An 18,446-nucleotide genomic window follows, 5' to 3' on the forward strand; every position below is an offset into this window, starting at 1 on the left:
CGAGTCCATTTCCACTGGATTTTAACTGACATCTGTTATTAAATAGAGTTAGAGATACAGATTTATATGCTGTAGCAGAAAACCTATATATTTGCTGCATATACTTTTTATGCATACATGGACATGCACATATTTTTCTAATGATTATCTTGAATGTACTTCATGTTTTTTTAGTTATTATTCTTGTATGAGTTAAAAATCAGAGTGAAGTTGTTTTGGAGACCATATTTGTTACCTCTGAATCAGTTCCTCTAGATAATATTGAAGGATAACATCTCAGTGCTGTTTGGGTTCTGGAGTGCACACTTTAAACACAACGTGCATTTGGCTCTGTTTTGACAATAGAAGTTAATCTTGTATGGTTTTTGTTAAAGCACTGTTGAAAAAAATATCTTATTGAGCTATTTGTGGTGTTTTGGTATTTTTTTTTAAAGATGTTTAAGATTTCACATACCGTTTAACTGATCACATATGAAACTGTAAATTAATACCTCATGAGTTTTACTGACTGCAGGACATGGTTTGTAATTCAAAGCTGCTTTGTTCTTACCCACTAGGAAGAGGCTCTGTTAAAGCAAATAAATTAAAGAATTCATTGTGATATCAAACTATTTACCTCCAGTATTAGATTTGTCATTTCATGGTGACTTATAATATGCTGGTTTAGAACATAGATTTTTAGGGATTGAATTAGAAAATATGAAATTGCATTGAATTCTTGGTCTTAATGTATCTTAGTAGAAATTTTGTAATCTTGCTCAAAGAATTACATGGCATGCAAAAAGAAAAAAAAATAAAACAAGAGAACACCCATCTGCAGTGGTTTTGTGTTTTTTTTTTTTGTTTTTGTTTGTTTTTGTTTTTTTTGTTTTGCAAATTACTTCTGTCCAGTTTGTTCTTTGATTGAATCTATTTCTCCTATTTGGTGTATGATGTCAGCAGAAGGAAGAGAAAAGAACTGCTCGTTTTTGAAGTATAAAGTTGAAGCTTTAATCTTCTCACTAGAACTGGTTGGTCATTCCTATCTGGAATGTCAGGATGAACAGTCTTGTTTGCAATCCACTTTTTTGACTTCTGTGATGGAAGGATTTTTGGCGTGGTCTTTTTATACTGCTGCTGTTTTTACAATCTAATGAGTAAAAGCAAGAGAGAAAAATTCAGTTTTATGCAATTAAATTGGCCATGACTTCTACATCTTCCTTGTTACTGCAGGTATTTGCGATCTTTGTAATCAATCAGCAGCTTTTCCCTCTGTCTTGAAGCAGAGAAATGATGATTTGGTATGCTTGTTACAGGCTAAGAATTGATAGCCTACGAGACTCAATTCTAAGGGATGACCAAATGATCTTCATCTGAATTGATACAGTGCTCACTCAGCTAATCTCTGAGAATGTTTTACTAATCGCTAACTGCTCTTGATTTTCTATAAGAGAAATGTGTTTTCCTTGACCTAAGTGACTGATCTACAGTGGCAGACCTCATTCAGAAGAGATGGTTTTGATGGCTTTGGTGCTTTGTTATAGTTGTCAAATTTCTTGAACAGCTGGGTCCTCGTAATCTTCTGAGAGATTAAGATTTAATTTGATTATGTATGAAATTATAATTTTGGTTAGTAGTGCCACAGCTTAAAAGCATGGATTTCATAATTCCCTTATTTACTTATGGGAATGGCACATAAGAAAATGCCAGAAATACTTTTCAAGTCAAGATGAGTTTACATTACCTGTGTTGTATGCTAGGTCAGTGGTCTTACTGAAGTAGGAAATGCCTACTGATTTGTGAAGAAAATATTGACATCAGATTAACGGCTGCTGAGTGATCATTAAGTGCCAGGTGCTTATGCACTGGTGCTTTGTTCAGTAACTTTCCAGACATAGATATGAAAACTCAGTGCTTTGTTTCATCTGGATTCCTGCTTTTCCATCTTACATTTTGATACTTCATAAACATGAAGTAATACGTTTTTGCAGGGTTGAAGGTAAGAAAAACTTCTCCTTTTACTCCATCTCTCTTGGGAGGGAAGATGTAGCCTTTAATGCACAATAATTTTGAACTGCTCCTTTTTAGGAATGCCGTTCCACGAGAGCTGGTGCGGTTCTGTGAAACTTAACAGCTGAACACAAGTTTCTTAATAACAGTGTGGAGATTAATGCAGGGTATCACTAAATATGCCTTGTGCTGTTCAAAGTGGCAGAGCACACACAGACGGGGGAGGTTAAAATTAGTGGTTAATCAGAGGGAGACTTTGTGTTGTGTTTGGGTCAAATGTTTGGGTTGTTTCTTTCAGGCCTTGAATTACTGTTCTGCCATGGAGTTAGTCTTTTAGTGCTGCTTGGAACATTGCTTTTGAAATGTTTTATGTAGCACTATTCCCCTGCAGCTTTTTTGTAACTTGCGATTTTTAGCATTTTTTCCCCTGTTCATTGCATATGCTAATTCTTCTCCAAAAGGTGACCCTCTGAGATTGTGCCTATGGAGTGAAGAGCTGGGCTGAATTGTCGTAGGCTGTAGGATGAGTTATTTTTAGCGGTTGGCATTTCAGGCTGGAACACTTCATTCTGTCGTGCTTGTTAATGAGTCATCTGGAGAAAATGGGCTTCTTGCTTTCTGAGCGGGTCTGTAGCAAATAATAATAGGCTAATCTCTGCAGGAGATATTCTGTCAAGTAACTAAGGCTTCAACTGGAAAATATGTTGAAATGGATATTTATCACCTCCCTGTAAGAATAAGCATGCAGTTATTATGATTATTGTTTTATTTTGAAGTATATAAAAATCACAAATACTGGAATACTGATAAAGAGCCTAGTAGTGGTGTAAGAGTAAACCATTTTTGAGAAAAAAGGTTAATTGAAGATGGTCACCTTTTACAGAGGGAGAGGAATTACTGGGTTGCTTTTTAATTCAAAACGCTATTTCCTGAAATCTGAATGTATTATCAATTTGATTCTAGCTATATAAAACCTTATGTAGGGTTTGTGTACTTGAGAGAACCGTAAAATGATCAATATTCAATGTAGTTCTAATGTATTCAATGTATTTCTAAGGATTATCCTCTCTTTTTGTTTTGCTTTCTGCTGATGAATATGTAATGTGCAAAGGAAAAAACCCATATCTGATAGTCTCTCCCTTGATGATGACCTCTTCTCTCCAAATATGAAGATCTTGTATTGATTCAACACAGGTTTAGTTTTATAGGTGAAAATACCACCACTCTGCTAGAAAGCTTAATGTAGTTAAGGGCATCTGATCAAAGTTATTAGTTCAGTTGATTCATTTTTTTTCTCCCCTCTTGAAATGGCAGAATTCGATAGTGCAGGTGATTCATTTGAATGAAGGCTACGTAAAGATATAAACCAACAAAACCAAATGGCATAAAGGAGATAACATTAAGAACAGCTTCAGTGTCATGTTGTCTTATCACTTTTGGCACCTCAACTGCTACTTACAGTCAGCGTGTTTACCTTCTTTCATTTACACATCTCTTTTAGCGTATGAGGAGAACTTTCTGTTTTGTTGTTGATAATTAGAATAATTTCTTCCCTCCGTTGATAACTTCGCTGTTTGAATTTTCTGTTTTCAATTACTGACTGTATCAATTATTGAGATAAGATAACCTTTTAATCTTTTTCAGAGAAATGTTGTTACTTATTAGTACCTCTTGAGCCTTCAGTCCACACTGGTTTTAACTCATCTTTATCATGTTGCTGTGATCACTGTACAAAATGTTTAACCAATTAAGTCTAGTTATTCTGATATTATTGAAGTTGATACTAAATAACCCACAAGCTGTAGAGTGGGTTAGTCAAGATAAATATTTTGCATTTCAGAAATGTGTACACATGGTAGGCAACAATGTTGTGGTGGGAACACTTGAGATACCTTTATGTAAGCTGGCAGAAGTATCAGAGTTCAGCTGCAGCAGCGTGGAACTTAGCAGGGTGAAATTGCACCCTGTGTTATAGTACAAAGAGTTACCCCTTCTAAACTCTAGGCTGCTGTGGCTAGACTGCCTCCAGACCTTGGTCTTGTTTGCTTATAGCTGCTTTGAGTGTACATGCTGATGCTCCTTTAATTGCCTCCACAGCAGGCAATTTATATGTGTTCCTGGGTAGCAGTCTGTCCAGTTGTCAGATGTCATCCCACCAGCGTAAGTTCTTTTTGCTTATAGGAGAGCCAGGAGGTTTTTGTATTCTCTGAAAGTGAAAGCAAACGTATTCCCGCTTCACTCCTTACTGTTACTCCAACAGTTTAGTTCCTTTCTAAATCTCCCCTGGTGCTGAGTGCGTAAGATGTTGTCAATAAACAGTTGATTCCTTCTCTAGCGCCTTCTAATGAAAATAAAGGTTTGGACATGTGATTATTTGCTTATCATAAGCTTACAAAAAAGAAATGTGTTTGGGAGTGTATGTACTTGCGATAATAAGCATTGCCTGTGGTTTTGCATTAGGGAAATTCATGTTATTTCTCACTGTCAGTTGGTGACTGTCTTAAGTAGCATTGTAGACAGAGCTGCACTGAGAAACAGGAAGGTCAAAGAGAATTGAAATAGAAGTCTTATTTGGAATTTACTATTGGCTGTGTTGGAAGTAGAGTTTTCTGCACTCATCTGCTCACTTGTTCCTGAGGATAATTACTGTACTTCGCTGCATGCTAATAGCTTATAGTGAACCTATACTTTTCTCTTGGACTACTGAAATATTCTGATGCATTTTTAATGTTCTGGTGGTTTAAATGTACTGATTGAGTAACTAATTGAAAGTAATTTAAAATAGCACGTGGAGTGAAGAAAAAAGATATTTTAACACTGTAGCTTAATTGACATGAACCATTTATGTTGTAAGCATAAAATTGATCTAGATTGTGGTTAGCAACTTTCACTATTGTTTTGAACTTTGCGTTAGTAGGAAGACAATATTACTCAGATAAGTACTTAATCTGATGGATGTATGGAAGCAATTACTTTCTGAAAAATGCTGTCTGTGAATCTTTGATATTTTATTGACTCAGAATCACACCCTGCAACTTGGTTAACTTTCTTCCCATTTTTATGTATTTATAGATAAAAGTACAAATTACAAAGTTGCTGCAATGCTGCAGTAAAATATTTTTCTGCTAGGTGTGTATGTGTGAACACGTTTCTTTTTTGTCAGCTCTCTATAGGCAGCTTAGTATGATTTGCACTACAGCTTTAGATAATCTAAATTGTAGCAAAGATAAGGTTTAAGATCTCTTGTTTGATGACTGAATGCTTTTAATATTAAAATATTCATGGCAAATATTCTTTTAAGTTAAACAAATTTTCGCTTTGAAGTGAGCTGGAGTAAGTTGATGCTTGTGAAGCAGCAGTTTCAATTAGCATTCACGAAAGATTTATTGACAGTTAACACCTGGTCTCTACAGAGCCAAATGGAAAGCATCTACTGCAATCTCTTGTGATGATTGCATAATTAAGATTATGTTCTTTAATTTGCTTTTAATTTCGTAAATGTAGTCTTACTTTAAAAAACATTTTTACTCATCTTCTGGAATATTTATTATGGGATGTGTGAAGTTATTGATATTAAAAGAATTAAGAAGTATAGTACTTTTTAATTTGATAAATGACTTGCCCTTCCATCGGTTTGTAGGAAAATTTGGGCACAAGGCATTTACGAGTAGGTCTCAGAAAGCATGTGTTCTCTTACAACTTCTAGGAAGCAAAAACATATAGAGAACATCTGGGCCAAGCATAACTACTTCTTTAATAGAACCAAGAAATAACAAAAGAAATGAACTTGTTCCTTCATGCTCCAGAACGTAACTTAGCGCCTCCAAGGATGAGGGAGGTAGATGCCTTCCCTAGCCTGCGATGTCTTCTAATCTTCACTACTTAGATCTAAGGGCAGTGAGCTATTTCTGGTCATTGTCACAGTACTGCAGTGTGAATCCATGGGTGAATTGGCAAGATTTTTTTGATCTTAAGCAATCACATAAGAGATATTTCAAGAAGACAGTAGGGAGGCAAAGTATTAACTTCTACTCCATTATTGAATTGATGGGAATTCTCTTATAGCATTTCTGATTAGCTGTCTTCAGGTTGAATCTTTAAGTGCTTTGATTAGAGGTTTGATAGGGAGCAAGTTTTGTCAGTACTCCTTGACCTTCTCTTATAGTAATTGTACATAATAGGTGTGTTTTAAGGTTTGTGAATGTGTTCTATGTAAATGTATTTGTGGCATGTATTTGTGTACATGTATTCAACAATGGTTAGAAATTCAATCTTTTAATAATGTAGAGTTACGGTTATTCTTTCTATTTTTCTACAGTGCTTCAAAATATCAGTTTGCCTTGTGTTGGCTGATGGCTGTGACTGCAGTCATCTACATTTTTTCAGATATTGTAGAGGGGGAAGACATCCAGATAATCTGGAATAAGAGAAGCTTTTCATGAACACTTGCATAAATTTGCCTGAGTCTTTGCTGAGAAACAGAAAAAAAAAAAAAAAAAAAATACTTTGAGAAATGTCCTTAAATCACGATCCTTAAGAGCTGATGTTTTAACCTTATGTTTGAATGACTGTTACTTTTTCCATCTTGTTTCAATATGCCTAAATGCAAACACATGTGGAAAATGTTCTTTTGGCTTTTATCAAACTGACATTTAAGTGCATTTTTTTTCAACCTCGCTAACATTTGTGGTAAAATATTTCAAAGCTATGAATCCTGCAATTTGCCTATGCATTTTTTTCTTCTTTCATATATTAACATTTGGTACTCATAATCCTAACCTGGTTGGAATTACTGGCTTTTTTCATTTACTGTTTGTTTGGATGAGGTGATTAGGAAAATGCTTCATGTGAAATTCTAGTTTGCAACAGTAAATACTTCTATGAAGAGTCACTGTTTTCTGAACTTTTGTAAATATAAGAAAAAATTATGACAATCTGCTACATTTGATTGTAGCAGTCCTAACACGTTTAGCTTTCTGTTGTGTTATATGTCCACGCTGCTAACCTGTCTCCAATACTTCCTTTTTAGCATGTTTTATTCTTCCCCTCTATTCCCCTACCCAATCCTGAACTCTTTAATTCTGTGCCAAGCTAATAAGTAGAAGAACTAGCTCTGGGTAAAGTCAGTCATTGCCAAGCAGCTGTTACAAAGTTTTCTCATGTACCTCTGTGATTGTACCTCATTTCTCAAAGGCAATGCTTTGGCTCTTTCAGGACCAATTTTAAGCCAGAACAACCAATTATATCTGCATCTCAATCTTAACTGGCTTTATGTAAAAGACTAGGGATGAAGTAAGTCATATATAAAATTGTTTTTATAGGATTCAAACTTTGAACATTGTGTTGTACAACTTAGAGAAGTTAGGTAAGATCTTTCAAGTACGAATTGCTTTTCTTTTTACCCACAGCATTTGCCCCAAAGTTCTGTTTTAAAAATGAATACTTCTTCCTTAAATCACAATGAAGTTCCACTTAGGATCTAGTGGTGAGGGCTTCAGGACGCAGGCTTAGCTGGGCAGGCTGCTTTCCCCCCAGCTCTGCCCCATCGGCCTGGCGGTGGGGCTGCCTGCGGTGGGCTAATGCAGGCCTTGGCCCCGGCTGCAAGGCAGTGTGGAAGGTGACAGACGACAAGCTTGTCCAGATGTATGCAAACTGCCTCAGCCAAGCCCTTCAAGGCAGTCGGGTTGCAGGTTTGGCATTGTTTAGGTTTCAGTTGATTTATTACTTAAAGGCTTTCTTAAAAAATGGCAATGATATTTGGAACTTCTGATGGAGTTTTACTGATTTTTTTTTTAATTTATTTATTTATTTTTAATATTCTAAAAGCAGGTTGTATAACATGATATTCACTCACATAATTCATCTTTAATTTATGAAGTGATTTCATAGACATTCTGTCACAGATTACTTAATGTGAAGATATAAGTAGATTAAAAAAAAAAAGCAATTAAAAGGATCAAACATCTAATTGTTGGTGTATTAGTCTGGTTCTCCTCACAGCTGAACACTTCAGTTGCAGCCATATTTTAATATGACCTTCTTGCAGCTAAAAATAAATATCTGGGAAATGTGTCAGAATTCACCATTAATTATGGTTTTTAATTAAAATCTAATTAAAATCCACCCAATAGCTTGAAAGCATAACAAATGCTAGTCTACCTTCCTCTCTAGGGGTATTAACAAAGCTTGCCTCCGTGGCTCCAACTTACCTTCACTTACATGCAACTTGCAGCCTTTACTTGATTACTTAGGAGATTTTCATCTTATCATTTTTCAATATTTTTATAATACCAAGCAAAAATGTACAACGTACTGGAGGTATTGGACTATCATTATTCAAAATAAGCAATTTTGTTTCTTATGATCAGGTTATCTGGCATACAGAAGCAACATGAGCAAGAATTGTTTTTATTTTTTCTTCTTTTCTAGCTGGCTTTGGCAGCTGAATTTTTTTTTTTCCTTTTCCTTTTTCTTTTTTTTTTTCTTCACAAAATGTGTCTTCCTGTTGATGAATGCCACTGAGCACTTTTTAGGTAATAAGCAGATGTATCAAAAGATATCCAGGGCAGCATACCCTAGTGAAAAACATGAGGTTACGTTTCCCTACTTCTTGCAGATAACTTGCTGCGGACATATATATCAGAAGCAGTTTTCTCCCAAAGCTCTGACAGTTAAATTCAGTAATTCTATTACCACTTTAGTTTTCAGAAAGCATTCCTTTGTAGTCCAATATAATTGGTGTCCAGAAACTTAATGGCATTACTTTCATTGCTTTAATTTACCTTGTCGTTAATCCATTTCCTTATGTAGTCTGCATTCAGTTGTAGGGAATGTTTCATATGCTTATTTTTATTACCAATTCAGTAATGATGTGCCCAACATGGCTATTTCTTGCCATGTGACACAGAACAAGCTTAGAGGCCCAGCTCCAAAAAATCTTGGACTCCATGTGAAGCAAGCTAGAAGAGATATGAGTATTGATCTGGGAGAGGATTGCTGCTGTTAGGCTGGAGAGTGGCCTCAGGAAATTACACAACCTTCCTGATGACTTCTGTAGACGTTTTGGTGAAAGATGGTCTAAGGAAAGATTTAGAATAGATTTACTAATATTCATAGAAAATGCTAGTAACTGGACATTGGGTGGTATCATGGGATAGCCAGAGAAAAGGTGTTTTTATTGACTGCTTTGTGCCCCAAGGCTGCTGTAAATCTGAACATCCTGAATGAAGGATGGTGTGTTTGATGCTGTGATGCTCTACAGGGCCGTGGAAATGAAGAGAAGCAGCTCCGACTTGAAAGGGTTGGGAAGGGGGAGAGCAGCAGATAGCTGAGTTGTCGAGAGATAGCCACTACCCAGGTCTTCGTTATCTGAAAGTAGAGATGAGTTTAAGGTACTACAGGTACTGAGGTGAGTTTTTCTTTATAGGAAATGGAACGGGGCATTTTAAGATGCTCTATGAGAGGATAATGAGTTTAGTAAGAAGAACCAAAAAGGTAGTGATGTTCACATTGGGTGAATGACCAACATGGCAGTGAATGTGTCAGCAGTGATTGAGGTGAGAAACTGGGAGGACTCGCTGGAGGACATCCTTAGAGCTCATTGCTTTGACAGAGGTTGTGGTATGGCATCTGTTGCAGGAGTCTGTGCCTTCTAGAAACATGCTTCCACCTCCTTTAGCATAGAGGTAACTTTTTTTTTCTTGAATAAAATTGCTTCTTCTGTTACCTTCTTACACTTTTTTTTTTCATAGACATGAGCTCTCTCAAAAGCGAGATTACTGAAAAGTCTTCCCTTTCAGTATCAAATAGAATTAGGAGCCAATTGTTCTTTAAACAGAGAGGAGGGAAAAAAAAAAAAAAAAGCAACTGACAGAAGTGCTGCTGCGTCTGGTATAATTGAGTGAAGCATTAACATATCCTCCTTGGCAGTGATAGAGTTGATCAAGAGTATCGCAGCTGAAAACACATACTGTTGCAAATGCAAGCTTGTTTTTGTTAAAATAAGCTGCAATGTGGTCAGTGCATTAATGGAACAAAAAAATAGGGCCCTGTCTCTATGGTGCTGATGGTGGGATTTATTATTCTGTTATATAAGGTAATGGTATATTGCTAGGTCAAGAGAAAGGTCACAGATACAGCAGAGCCTTAAGAAATACTCAAAGGCCAACAATTGTAGGACAAGGAACAAAAATATTATTCAGTTTTGCTCATGAGGTAATAATTTTCTTGGATTATCTTAAGTATGATAATGCCTTACTCCTGAAGCATGCACACAAGCTCTATTTAGTATTCATGGGCCTTGGAGAAGCTTCTACAATTGAACTTCCTTCGTCGAGAACTTTATAAAAACAAATAACGTTTCTGAGGCATGTTGAAATGCCAAAGTCTTCTCTTCTTGGATCAGACATACAACAGACAATGAAAAAGTCAATTTTCACATGCTTTCTGTGCCATTTACTGACATCTTGAAAAATTTGTGGATTTTCATTTCCTTAAGATAAAAGGCTACTGGCAGTCTTAATTTTGGGGTCATATTTGATAAAAGTTTATCAACTTCTTGTGGATTAAAACAACACAATTTATGTTTTCCTTTTTATGGGCAATGGAAAGTAGTATAACAATACCTTCCTTGCATTTTTATTAAGTTTTGTTCTATTTTGTATCATGGCCTCTGAAAGGCATAGAGTTACTACATTAATTCAAAGCAAAGGGAGTTATGCCTTTTGATGTTGAGTCTGAAATAGTGAAAGAAAGTGGTCCTTGTTTGCTTGTCATGTTCTGTTAAATAATCGCAAAATAATTTATTGAGGTTGTTTCTTTATATAACATTGAAATCTTGACACTAACGTGGTATTTTAAGGCTATTTCTTTCCAAAATCAAATACCACCTATTTTATTCTATAGATACTCTTTCAAATTACAAAATGAATTATTTAAACACATTGTCATTTAAACTTAGAGCTTCTATTGTATGTCATCCATTGCAATATTATATGTAAGGTTTAACATGCCGCTAAGTAATACAGTCACTGAAACATTAGATGCCCTTAGGTAAAGGAATTAAAATACTAATTGGCATGTTTGTTGATACATTAAATGAAAGCAAAAATAGCTGTGTGATATAGCAGCAAACACTCAGATTGGTTGAAAAGGTCAATTAAATTGAAGAAAAATACTGCCAGGGTACTAACTTGGTTCGTAATGGTTTATATGTCTGTCTGCTTGAGAAGCAATTGTTATGAGATTTGCTGGTTTTTGTTATTTTTTCCACAACTGCTTGCTGTCATTTGAGGTTTCAATTCCTTGACGTAGAACTGATGGATAATTAATAGTGTGGATAACTGTGAAAAGCATATATAGTAATTTAGATCTTGGTTCTTTCTAATTGCCTGCCCATTGGTAGTTTGTTAGGGTGTGTAGTCAAATTAGTCAAATATTCTAAATGGAAATTACTGTAGAAATAATAATGATCTTATGAGTAACATGAGGTTGAAAACCAAAGCCTTCTAAATAAACAAGTCATTATGTAACAAATCTGTCCCAAAAGCCATTGTTCAGATGCTATAAGGAGATGTGGGCTGTGGGGAGGAGAACTAGGGTTGACAGATAGTGTTCGTTTTGGTTGTGTCTGAGACAAAATGTCACTTTTTAAACAGAAGGTAGAATTAAATACAGTCAAATATGCTGGGACAGAGTAGCTCTTCTGAGGGGACAAGCTTCATTTTTAAAGGTAAACATCTAATGTTAGTAGACCTTAAGGACAAACATGCTATTAATTAAGGCTGTCCTCAAGGTCACTTTGAACTTCAAATATGCAAATTTTTACATTAAAGCTTTTAGCTTGCCTGGAGTACTTCCTCCCAAGTCTAATGTCTTCTGAGGTTGTTAATCTTGCTATTTAATCTACTCATTTTCAAGTGTGCTTAAAATTTGAAGGATGAGATATTTGTACTGAGCCTCTCTCCCTGCAGTCTCCACAACTCTCCCCTTACAGTTTCCTTTCTTATTTTGCTTTACTTTGCTTTTCTGCAGCCTGTGACTAGTGAAAAGATTAGTTCTGTGGATGGTGATGTGATGCAAATGTATCCCTTGGCAAGGAGGAGTCTCTGATGTAATTTTGTCTGGGTGGTCTTAATCCTGAAGTTGCTCAGAAGTACAAGGGTAGATATTTTCCTAGAAAGTTGATACATTTTGTTATAATGTTCAAAACTAAAAATGTACTACAAGATGATATAAGAGAATACTGTGCTTTCACAGCAGCATGGCTTGAAGATTTGAAAGGCTGTCGTGAGATTTTTTTTTTTTTAAGCATAGTAATAGATCAGTTCACAAAAGTCCTTCACCTGTCAAAATGCAATATTTCATGTGAAAACATGGATCGTACCGCAGTTGTTTTTTCTTAACCAGCCTTCTAGGTTGATGAGATAGGATGAATATCTGAATGTTTTAGTTTATAAAACATTAGTGTACCCAAACATGTATTTTGTCAATCTGAAAGTTCATTGCAATCATGTTTGTGTTTCAAGTAACGTGTTTCAGTTATTTACTCTAGTTAGAATTCTAAGTGAAGGACTCAATTCAGTGTCACATGCTTCTCTGTATTTTAGACAAAGCCTACATAGATGCCTTCAGTTTGAAGTCTGTAACAGATAATGTATCTGAACTTATCATTTTCAGATGTCATCTCCTAATATTTTTCCTTTTTTTTTTATTAACAGATTTGAAGAACTTGTGAAAAAGTTCAAAGTAGAATATCATGCTGGTGGCTCTACTCAAAACTCTGTCAAAGTGGCCCAGGTTTGTTTGTTCTTAAAAATAACTGATTATTTGGAGTATTGAGTTTGAATTAACTTAGTGCTCTGTATTGTGTACTGTGTCTGTAATGAGAGCCACGTAATGTCTCCATTGATTCTGTTTCCCAGAGTATGTTTTCTGGTATGTTTTTGAAATTACCTGTTCAGAAGTTTTACTCTTTGTTTCAAACATTTGCTGCTATGCTTATAGCTATAATGTGCCTAAAAAAGGAGATGGAAGAGTTGTAAGAAATATTGAGCCAGATTCTTCTCAAGATGAAATAACATAATAGCAGGTGCCAAGGACAAGGTCCCAAACTGTAGTGAGGAATCCTCCAATGGTTAGAAAATGAAGCACAAAGAAAATGGTTAAACGTGTTGTCCAGGGAAGTTTTTGAATCTCAGTGCTTGGAGGTTTCAGTAAGTGACCATAACGAGTGAACCAGATCTAAGTTTGGGGATGGCCCTGCTTTAAGTGATGGGTTGGACTAAATGACCTGATAAGGTTTCTTTTAGCCTGCATCATTCTGTGATCCTAGCCACATTTATTCTCTGGGAACTTGGAAGCTTGTCCATCAAAGACAAAAATGCGAGGCTTTTTTATACAAAGATATTTTCTGTCTGAATATTATGAACAATACTGATGAACTGATTTTGAGATAGTTTGCTTTTTTGTAACTGAAACATGCCTTTTGTTACAATACTATTAAGAATATAGTTCTGAAGTTAAGAAACAAGTTTAAGAATTAGGTTATGTGCAGCAACTAGTTCAGAGTCATGAAATTCAGTTTCTGTTTCTGCGTATGGATTGCGGAGCATAAGAAGCAAATGCACATGGTAGAATCAGAATTACAAAACTTGGACCTGTTCTTGCATGTCTCCTTGAAATGACTTATTTGACCTCAGCTAATTTATTTCTAAACTATCTTTGATACCTTACTGCCTTTTAGCATAGCTGTCAAGATGTTATTTAATAATTACTCTAATTACGCTACGAAGTGCACAGAACCTTTATAGGGTGAATTAGAGGGAAGAAAAAGACAATTCAAGCAGTGAAACGAAGGGTTTCTATGTCAGTGCTCCATTTTTATGCTGATAAGTTTTTGTCAGTGAACTTTTCTCTCTACTTTGGCTCTGAGTTGGGACCTCATTCAGCTGCAGTTGCCATCTGGAATCAAATTTGTCTCCAGAAGGGTTGTCATCTCCTAGTTTTTGTTTCAAATAAAATTGAAACTTCAAACAGTTGTGCATGAATAACAAAACATGACTAAGAGGCTTTAAAATGATGGATAGAAGGGTGAGAGAGAGAAAGAAAGGAATTCTGGAAATCTTAAAAGAAGCTGTTATCCAATAAGCCTTGGCAGAAGAAGAAATGTGAGGACAGGGAAAAAACATTTAAGTGTAAACCAAAACTTGAAACCAGAAATTTTGCGTCAATATTCATTGGAATATTGGAGAGAGGATAAGCGTGTGAATAATCTTAGATACGTATTACTTAAATATGTATTTACTCAAAGTACCAGGAGAAAGCAAAGATTCATACAATAAGCCCTACTGCTGATTGAGAAGTAGAGGGTTAATGAATTTTAAGTTGAGTGCTGAGGTAGCTGCACTCAAAGTTCATTTTAGGTTCTCTGCAAGAAGATATACTAAGAATAAGACTCATATTAACTTCTTAGCTTGTTATACCCTATTGGGATACAGTGGTAAAGTGTGCTTTAAAAAAAAAAAAAAAGTAAGAGACAAACTTAAAATTTTGTTTGAGAGTTTATAAGTTGATGAGAATAAGGGCAAGTTCAAGGAATGCATCCTTGGAAAATTGACTGCGATGGAATATAATTTGGGCAGAATAGTGGTAAGTGAACAGATAGCCTCTAAGGTCTGGCAACTGATTTTTCAAAAGTTCACTTCAGAATGGCAATATTGTATTATTAAGGACTTCAGTAGGAGAAGTAGAAAATAGTTAATAAAAGGATTGGAATTAAAAAACAAAACAAGAATTTAAGAAGCAAGTAATAAATGGGGTCACTGAGTTATTTCATCTCCTGCTTTAAGGTCAGAAAAGCAGCGCTGTGTTGAAACAAAATTACCCAAAGGCAGAATGGCAAACTTAGAATAATTAATCTCTTGAAATTGGAAAAATGAAACAGTCCATAATCATGCTTATGTGCTGCATGGTGATTGCCATCTCTGTTATATATTCTCTTTTTTTTTTTTTTTTTTTTTTTGTAAGTCAACATTTTTCTGTCATGTCTGTAAAGAGAGTGAGAATAATGAGAGTGACTCAAAGACTTTTCCTGAAAAGACTGTTCATGACATAGATAGGCCAGCTTCATAAAGTCTTAGAGATAGTGCATTTATCATGTACAGGAGGTTTGAGATGGTAAGAAAATGGTAGGAATAAGAATATTAAGAAGATAGCAGGAAGAAGCTCTGTGTTATGAAGAAAACTAGGAAGAAAATGAGACTTAAGTCATGGAACATGATTTTGGGAACTAGAGGTTTGAAGTGACAATTATAGTGGAAATTAAAATGTAAGAAGCATCCAAAGAATTAACCAGTATTGTAGTCAGGCTGTGAAGAGTAGAATTACTTAGGTTTTTCTAGCAAGTTGACAGAAAAGAAAAATCTGAGGTGCAGCCTTGAAGGAAGAATTGGACACGTGAAGTACTGTCTTGAAGTAGAACAGAAGTTGAAAGCGTAGTTTGCTGCAGAAGCAAACTGCTGTTGGAGAACAGTGTCAGAATCAAAAAGTTGAATGTTCCCTGCCCAGGTGGGCATTGTGTGGACAGGATGTTTCAGCAGGGTGAAAGAGAAAAAAGGTCTGTGTCTGCATGTGGTAGAGAAAACAAAAAGGATGATTTTGAAGATGGTTCTACTCGACTGAAGTGCTATGGAGAATGCATTTTTGTGAAAGTAATGCAGAAGCAGAGAGAAACATACATCAGAAGGAAAGTTCTGTTAAAGGAAGAAAAGGAGCCAATCAAGAATGAATCTGTTGAAAAGAAATCCAAAGATAAATTAAAAATTGAGAGAATTGAAAATAAATGGATGAGAAATCCTGAAATATCACTCTAGTTCTTTTTGAGTGTATTGTGTTGTATTGTTTAAGTGGTTTTATGCAACTTTTTTTTTTTTTTTAAATATCCCTGAAAATGATAGAAGGGAGTACCCAAAAGGTGCACTAATAAAGCCAAGGAGATAGGATATTTATATTCAAGTCTTCTGGGATGTCAGTGTTGTTTGAACATATGTTGATCTTGTAAAGAGTGAGGAAGTCAAAATTATTTTGGCTTGACCTAACTCACATTAGAAAGGAGGAGAGGAAAAAGAAGTGATTGATGTGTTCCAGAAATGGCAGGAACAAGCACAAAAATGAAAAGATAAAAGAAATTACAGTTCAGTCATTCCTTAATGAGTTTGAGTTAACAGCAAATTATGTCTCGGAAATATTAATTCATGTGATGAGGGTAATACTGACAGAAAGAACTGAGGAAAATGGAAACAGAAGTGTGTGAGGGAAAAGACAATGGTTTGAGAGAATAGGAAATAAGTAATCAGGAAGGAGAAGAAAGGTATAAAAGAAACCCCTCAATACTGCTCTGATTGTGTGTTGTTTACTGTCCCACCCTTATTTCTTTCTTACCATTGCTTTCTATAGTTTACTTTCATCTGTAATTAACTAATTTCAAATGACTTCATCTGGAAAAGAAAAGCAGAATGGATTGGATACTTGTAAAGCCTTAAGGAAAATTTATTTTGAAATAAATATCTTTTCTTTCAAAAGTTTAGTACTGTGTAGAAAATTGTGCCAGTAGCGACGTATTGAATGAGGAAAGGGAAAGAGGGATAATGGTAGAGGGTTTTTCTGTGTGCAGGACAGAATACAGTTGGAATCCAGATCATCAATTGAAATGCAGGTAATGCACTCTGAGGCACTCCTACTGCTTAGCGTGTTCAATGGGAGTTTTTCCAATCTTGACCCTCTGTTCGGGAGTGTCAGTAACTTCAAACTTTCAAGTATTAGACATTAAATAATTGGGCATTGATCACTGAACATTGCTTGATAGTAGTTTGGAAAATTAAGACTGCAGATGATAAAATAAATTGCAATAATTTCTGAAGTAGAAACTAATGTTTAATTTCACTGTTTGTTTTGGTGATCTTTGCATTGGAATTATGCTCTTATACCCATACTTTGTTTTGCTTTCTGTTTAAAGTTCAAATTATGTTGCACACTTAAGAACAGCAAGGAATGGGGATATCAAGTTGAAACTGCAACATGCTGCTACTCTGACCTTTACTTGTCTCATTAAATTTTGCTTTATATCTAATATGATATGTGACATCTTGCTTTAATCTGAGCTCTTGCAATCCCTCCAAGTGATTGGATCCATTATATTAAATCTATAAAATATGCATACATGTAAGTGCATGCAGTTCATAAATAATGGATTGTTTTAGAGTTCTGCCAACAAACTAAATTCAGATTCATGAATACAGTATTTTACTACTCATCAGCTTCTTTCTGTAATTTTAATCGAGACTGCGTGCCTGTCTAGCAGCAGACACTGATCTGGAACGAAAAAAATCAGAATCTTTTCGTAGGGCTCCTTAATTTAAAGCATTTAAAGCAGATAACTTGCTTGTGTAGACAGGACATGTATTGCTGACCACGCTGTATTTGCATGATTTTTATCATTGTTTATTCCAGTTTTGGTGTGCTGAAGTTAGAACTGCAATATGATGTAGTCTTTGAAGCTTTTTATCTTTCTAACTCAAGTACTGGATTTCAAGTGTAACTTGATAGCATTTTATAACTTGGATTTTAAACGGCACAGCTTTGGCAACAGTTAGAGCACGTTTTCAGTCTTGTTTTTCTGAGAGTGCATATAAAGAATGTCACATTGTTCATGCTCAGAATTGGTGCTCTTAGTTTATACTCAGTTTCTCAGTAGCTCATGTTCATTCTAACAATTCTGCTGTTACACTGGATCTAACTTAGTCATTAGGGAGAGCTGTTGTTATTTCATCACTCTCGAAGCCAGGTGAGCCTGGAAGAACATAGCTTGACACATTTGAATTTGTAGGCCTGTCTGATAAGGGAAAGATATTACATTTTTGGGAAGCTTTCATATAGATACTCTTAGGACTTCCCAATAATATTTTTATAATGCATACCTCAGCAAATAAGAAAAAATGTGATGCTGAATTATGTTGAATATTCGAGTCCCACTGTTTTCTGTAGTTTGGGTAAGTATGACACTTGCTCAAGAGCTTTTGACTTCATCCCTTTTAATTATTCTTTTTACTTGATCTGTTAATTGAAGTAGACTGAGCTTTTTATGATTCTAATAAACTGATAAGCTTGATCATTTAATTTAGAAAAAATGAACTGTTTCATAGTTCATTTATGAAACCTGACATGTGCTGAAGGTGTAGATTTTTAAATTTCTACTAGTTGTTTTGTGTATTTTTACAGTAAATATGTATATTGGATTGTGTTATATTTAATCAAAAAATGTAAAATTACAAATCTATGTATGAAAAATACTTACAGACAGAAGTTTATTTTACAAAACAATTATCTATATACATCATGTATGTAAGATAGTTTATGTTTATGTGTCTTGAATAATACATGTATTGTGAAATATATTCATC

At 35.2% G+C, this 18,446-nt stretch overlaps 1 protein-coding gene across 3 annotated transcripts in view; it reads left to right on the forward strand.

Moving 5' to 3' along the window:
* The window catches only part of ADK (adenosine kinase), a 269,224-nt gene that overhangs the window by 62,006 nt on the left and 188,772 nt on the right, over positions 1-18,446 (forward strand). For all 3 annotated transcript variants that reach the window (XM_052678245.1, XM_052678247.1, XM_052678246.1), the window contains one exon: positions 12,708-12,786. In XM_052678245.1, the coding sequence (XP_052534205.1) occupies positions 12,708-12,786 (79 nt within the window). The remainder of the gene's footprint in view (positions 1-12,707; positions 12,787-18,446) is intronic.

This window comes from Tympanuchus pallidicinctus, unplaced genomic scaffold, assembly GCF_026119805.1.
Source record: "Tympanuchus pallidicinctus isolate F22 unplaced genomic scaffold, pur_lepc_1.0 scaffold16, whole genome shotgun sequence".
NCBI classification, from domain to species: Eukaryota; Metazoa; Chordata; class Aves; order Galliformes; family Phasianidae; genus Tympanuchus; species Tympanuchus pallidicinctus.